The sequence below is a fragment of the Cannabis sativa genome, chromosome 4 (assembly GCF_029168945.1).
Source record: "Cannabis sativa cultivar Pink pepper isolate KNU-18-1 chromosome 4, ASM2916894v1, whole genome shotgun sequence".
Classification (NCBI taxonomy): domain Eukaryota; kingdom Viridiplantae; phylum Streptophyta; class Magnoliopsida; order Rosales; family Cannabaceae; genus Cannabis; species Cannabis sativa.
In genome coordinates, this window is record NC_083604.1 from 20,190,100 (window position 1) to 20,196,652 (window position 6,553).

Here is a 6,553-nt window from a genome sequence, read left to right on the forward strand (position 1 = left end):
CGGCGAAGCTGTGTCTTCTGCTTTCTTCCACGGTGGTTCTTCTCCACTTCTGTCTGTACTCTGAGTTCTTGCGATGGCAACAGATTGAGATCAAACTGAGATTTCAACTTCAGGTACTGAAGCTGGAAACATTCCAGGACAGTTCAATCAAGGTTTTCAAGCTGAGTTATGAAAGAACCCTCTCGAAGATCCATCGAGTCCTTACTTCCTTCACCATGGAGATAATCCGGGGAATGCTTTGGTGTCACAACCACTCACGGGGCAAGACAACTACGTGTCCTGGTGCAGAGCTATGCAGCTCGCAATATCCGTGAAGAACAAGATCGGTTTTCTTGACGGTTTCATTCCTAAACCCTCTATTTGTGATCAAAGTCTTTATAATGCTTGGTATAGAAATAATAACATAGTTATTTCTTGGATTTTAAACTCTGTGTCAAAAGAGATTTCTTCAAGCATACTATATGATGAATGTGCTTCAGCTATTTGGAATGATTTAAGGGTTCGTTTTCACCAGAAAAATAGACCACATATATACAATCTAAAGAAAGATCTCACGAACCTTAAACAGGAGAATCAAACCATTAGCATGTATTTTACCAAGCTTAAAACCATACGGGATGAACTAAACAATTACAGGCCATCTTGCACTTACAATGGATGTACATGTGGTGGAGTCAAGAGGCTCCAAGACCATTACCACATGGAGTACATTATGTCCTTCTTAATGGGACTTTCAGATTCCTATTCTCAAGTTCGAGGGAGCATCTTGCTCATGGATCCTTTGCCCGAAGTCAATAGGGTGTTTCATCTTGTGACTCAAGAAGAACACCAAAGAGGTGCCAACAATACTCTCAATTCTAATGTCTCTAACCAAGCTATGGCTTTTGCTTTTCAAGGTGACAAAAGGGGAAACCAGAAAGATGAAAATCAAACATCAAGATCTCACCCACTGAAGAGGAATAGGCCCTTTTGCACACACTGCAACATCCATGGACACACAATAGAAAAGTGCTATAAAATCCATGGCTACCCCCTGGTTTTAACAAGCAGAATAAACCAAAAGAAGCAGGCGCAAACCAGGTGCAAACTGGAAAAGAAGAAGATAACAGCACCACAGATTCGCATACCTTACTTCCCCAATTGTCAAGTGTCCAATACCAGCAGCTGTTGAACTTGCTTGCCTCACAAAAAAGTGGTAGCAATGTGAACGAACCTGGTACTTCCTCTGGAAATTCAAGTATTATCTTATCTCATGTATCTATGCTTCCTTTACGCAACTCTTGGATTATTGATACTGGAGCAACAAGACATATATGCTCCAATATCAAATTATTCCAAAGCATATGTAAGGTTCCTCCAACTAAACTCATTCTTCCAAACAATAATTTTTTGATGGTAAATCAAAGTGGAACTATCGATCTTGGTAATAACATAATTCTTGACAATTTTTTATATGCTCCAACTTTCAAATATAATATCATATCGGTTAGCTACCTTACCAAGAATGCTCCTATTTCGGTTCAATTCAATTCTAACAGTTTGATTATGCAGGACAGTGCCAGCAAGATGATGATTGGAAGAGGGAGTGCAATCAATGACCTATACATTCTTGATGTTGCACATGAAGCCCCTCAAGTCCTCTCTGTTGCTGCTGAAACCTGGCACTCACGGCTGGGCCATCTCTCTCATAAACGTTTAGATTTACTCAAGGATATTCTTAATTGTAACACTTCTGGTTTACACAAGATTGAATCTTGTTACATATGTCCTATTGCTAAACAAAAGAAACTCCCTTTCAATAATAAAGCAAAGTTTGCTGATAAATTTTTTGACCTTATCCATTGCGATATTTAGGGACCATATCACATTGTTTCACACACAAATTACAAATATTTTCTTACTTTGGTTGATGATAGCTCTAGATTTACTTGGATTTATTTATTGCAACACAAATCTGATGTGTCTTTTGTTGTTCCTCAATTTTTGTCATATGTTCAAACCCAATTTAATACTGTTTTTAAGGTTTTCAGATCCGATAATGCCCCGAAATTAGCATTCAAAGATCTCTTCTCCAAACATGGAATTATGCATGATTTTTCATGTGTCGAAATGCCCGAACAAAATCCCATAGCTGAGAGGAAACACAAGCATTTATTGAACGTTGCCCATGCATTGTTTTTCCAAGCCAAAATGCCCATTAAATTCTGGTCTGAATGTATCCTTACTGCTGCCTATTTAATAAATAGGACACCTACTCCTCTTTTGAAGAACAAAACTTCTTATGAACTCTTATTCAAGAAACAACCAAATTATCATCATCTACGCTCTTTTGGTTGCCTCGCATTCGCTTCCACATTAACTGCTCATAGGACCAAGTTTTCACCAAGAGCACGCACATGTGTTTTCATAGGATATCCCCAAGGAGTCAAGGGATACAAACTTTATGATTTGAATACAAATCAATGCTTTATCTCAAGAAATGTTGTCTTCCATGAAAACATTTTTCCTTTTAAGAAACTTAATACTGACAGCAACAATATGGATCCTTTCACTCAAATTGTCTTACCAAATTCTATGATTAATAATACTCCTATTGCTGAGTACCCTGCAGGTTCCAATGGCAGCTTCACTCGCACATCCAACACGCATGAAGAGGATGAGAATAACTCTGAAAAACATGCCGCTTCCACTGCTGCTTCACCTGCAGAATCCTGCAGCAACAACAATCAAAATATTGCAGCAAGATAGGTCCTTTCCCAGGATGCACCACGAAGATCCCAAAGACAGACCAAGCCTCCATCTCATTTGAGGGATTTTGAGTGCTATTCACTCATCCAAGACACCTCTTCTTCTCCTCATTCTATAGATAAATATATTTCTTATTCAAATTTATCTGACACATATAAAGCTTTCATTCTTGCAGTGTCCTCTATCAAAGAACCAATGTCATATTTTGAAGCTATACAAACTGTTGGTTGGTTGCAGGCAATGCAATGCGAAATAAAGGCTCTAACCGACAACAAAACATGGACCATAGTACCACTTCCAGCTAACAAAAGGGCCATAGGATGTAGATGGGTTTACAAGATTAAGTATAATAGTGATGGGAGTATAGAACGGTTAAAGGCTCGTCTTGTTGCGCAAGGCTATACGCAACAAGAAGGATTAGACTTCTTTGATACTTTTTCTCCCGTTGCTAAAATGGTCACCCTTAAATTGCTTCTTGTTGTTCCAACCATCAAAAACTGGCATATTTTACAATTAGACGTTAACAACGCCTTTCTCAATGGGGACCTCAATGAAGAGGTCTACATGTCCATACCACAAGGTCTAACTCTTCCTTCTTCTCTTAATGCAGAAAATAATCTGGTTTGCAAGCTACACAAGTCCATATACGGCCTCAAACAATCATCCAGACAATGGTATAAGAAGTTGTCAGATGCCTTAATGCAAGAAGGGTTCAAACAGTCTCAAGCCGATTACACCTTATTCACTAGAGGAACCGAAGACACCTTCATTGCTCTCCTAGTCTACGTGGATGACATCGTCATAACTGGACCTAACATCAATATACTTCACGAGCTACAGATCTCCTTACACCATAAATTCAAGCTCAAAGGACTTGGAAAATTAAAATATTTTCTCGGTTTCGAAGTGGCACAAGCTCAAGAAGGCCTATTTCTCTCCCAAAGAAAATATACTCTCCAATTGCTTGAACATTCTGGGTACATCAATAGCAAGCCTAGTAAGACACCTATGGATCCCAAACTCAAACTTGACAATGAAGATCGTGAAGCATTGGAAAATCCCTCTCATTACCGACAGCTAGTTGGGAAACTCTTGTACCTAACTCTGTCTAGACCTGACATCACTTTTACCGTAAACTCCCTTAGTCAATTTTTGGCAAATCCTCACACTACACACTTCCAATCCGTGCACCATCTGCTTCGCTACAATAAAGGAAATCCTGGACAGGGACTTCTCTATTCCAAGTCATCAACATTACACCTCCGTGGCTTCTCAGATTCTGATTGGGCGTCTTGCCCAGCTACAAGGCGATCCACAACCGGTTTTTGTATCTTCTTAGGAGATTGTCTTATCTCTTGGCGCACGAAAAAGCAGCCTACCATCTCCAAAAGCTCAGCTGAAGCTAAATATCGCGCTCTTGCTGCAACTACTAGTGAAATAACATGGTTACAATACTTGTTACACGATTTTCACATTCCTCAACAACATCCAGCCTTCATCTACTGTGATAACAACTCAGCTATCCACATTGCAAACAACCCAACCTTCCATGAAAGGACCAAACACATAGAGCTTGACTGTCACTTCATCAGAGACAAAATCAACAACTCAACAATCAGGCTGATTCCCATATCCAGCAAACTACAATTGGCGGATGCTTTTACCAAACCACTAACCTTTCCTATTTTGAGCTCCCATGTTTCCAAGATGTCCGTTAATGACATACACGCTCCATCTTGAGGAGGGGGTATTAAAGAATACATATACACTATCCTGTACCCCGCTGCAACATATCTCTTTTTTCTTTTGTATTCTTTAGTCTACTCCTCTGTTATAGGAAAGTAGTTAGGAATTCTGTTAATAGTTAGTTGGTTAAGTTTCTTTATTTATTTTCCCTGTTTGTAACCGACTTAGGCTGAGCTCTATATAAAGCTCCCTTTCCTTTCTTTGTTTCGACTGCTTTGTACATTTTGCTCAGAATAAATCAAAATTGCTTTTCTCTGTTTTTTTTTTTGTTAAGTTTAATATTTTTAAGATTAATATTTATAGTTAAGTTGCTTAGTAACCATGAATAGATAATATAAATTAAAAAGTGTTCCATATTATATATATATATATATATGTATTTATGTATACTTGTAAAGTAAAAGTGTACATAAGTGAAAGAAAAAATTGTTTAACATTTAAAACAAAATATATTTAACAATCATAAATCTAACACGTAATATATTATTATAATTTCTCATACAAATAATTTAACATATAAAAATTAAAACTTTTCATTTAGTTATTTTGCATCTCGCATAAAACATATATTATAATTTTTTTTTGTATAATTTATAATAATCTAATCAATATTATATTATAAATATATTATTTAAACTTGTTATGGTTCCAATGTTTAATTTTTTTTTCAAAAGTTTGAAATAGTAAAATTTGGTAAAAGAAATGATACAAAAGAGCAAACGAAAATATTAATTGCTATAATCTTCATTTTCTTTTTTGCTGAAAAATAATTTCTTTTTAATGAGTTATGTATATTTATTTAAAAAATACATTTTGCATTTACCAACAAACACAGATAAAAAGTAAAAATAAATTTGTGAGCGATAAGAGAAAAAGTTGTAATAAAATTGAATAAAAATATAATATTAAAACGGTAAAAAAAGGCAAAGCAAAAAAAAAAAAAGCTGGTCGATGAGCAGTTCATACATATACTTACAGCATTTATATATAAATAAATGTTACAACTAAAAAAACTTATCTTTGTCGTTTGCTTTTATATATATACTATTTTTTTTATTTATTTATTTGATTGTTTTTGTTTTGTTATGTAGGTAAATATTTTTTTATACTTATAAGTTGTTCAATGTTATATTGATGTATTATTTAATAATTGGTTAGTGATTTTTTTTTTTAATTTTTATGAATGATATTTGTATTAATTCTTTTTTTGTAAATTATTTTTTATACAATTATTGTTATGTGGCACCTTAAATTGTTCAATACAATATCAATTCACATACACTACAATAATTGGTTAGCAATTTTCTAAATTGAAACTTGTGAGAACCGATACTAAAATGTACCAATAACAATATATTTCCCTTCATAGTATTTGGCACCTTAATATGTCCTTTAATTTTTTGTTAATAATATGTACATATATTTATAATTAACTTCTTTTAGAATATTAATTTTTAATGGGATGTGAAAATTTTTGTTATATTTGACAAAAAATAACTTGTGATATATTTGCATTAATTTTTAGCATTATGCTTTAATGTATAATTGTAAAATTTGACGTAATTTTTTTTTGTTATGAATTTACAATTTTTTTTATAAATTTTTTTACAACTTTTTTGGGTTTTTCATGTATAATTTTTTGTACATATTTTTTTGTGGTCATTTATTTTTATTATTATTAAGAGAACATTATTATTTGACATCTTAGGATGTCTAACATTATGCAAATATATGACACTTATTAAAGAATTAGCAGGTTCTCATATTATTCACTAAATTAAAAATTTTGAGACTCAATATTGAAATACATCAATAACGAAATGTCACTATTTATCGTGTTTGCCACTTCCCTTAGCAGTTTTTTACCATCTCCCACTACAAAAGACTGCTATTTTTAGTCACAACTTTCTAGTCACAACATAATTTTTTTGCGACAAAATGTAACTTTTAGTTACAATAAAATATTACTTGTGACTAAAATATAGTCTTTATTTATAAGTTGTCACTGATTTAGTTTTAGTCAAAACAAGTATTGTGACTAAAAATCCATTTTAGTCAC

General features: G+C 33.9%; 1 protein-coding gene across 1 annotated transcript; it reads left to right on the top strand.

Moving 5' to 3' along the window:
• The first annotated feature begins 586 nt into the window (after window positions 1-586).
• On the top strand, window positions 587-2,748 carry LOC133036851 (uncharacterized). Its single transcript, XM_061113612.1, has 4 exons — window positions 587-862; window positions 1,051-1,395; window positions 1,552-1,811; window positions 2,031-2,748. The coding sequence occupies exons 1-4, from the start codon at window positions 587-589 to the stop codon at window positions 2,746-2,748; spliced, it is 1,599 nt and encodes a 532-aa protein (XP_060969595.1).
• Window positions 2,749-6,553: the final 3,805 nt, after the last annotated feature.

Bases quoted from the DNA above. Each gene is read 5' to 3' on its own strand.
- LOC133036851 (XM_061113612.1), top strand. From the start codon at position 587: ATGTATTTTACCAAGCTTAAAACCATACGGGATGAACTAAACAATTAC. The intron at 1,396-1,551 runs GTAAATCAAAGT...TTGATTATGCAG, and splicing joins CAAACAATAATTTTTTGATG to GACAGTGCCAGCAAGATGAT. The intron at 1,812-2,030 runs GTTTGCTGATAA...TAAGGTTTTCAG, and splicing joins CCTTTCAATAATAAAGCAAA to ATCCGATAATGCCCCGAAAT.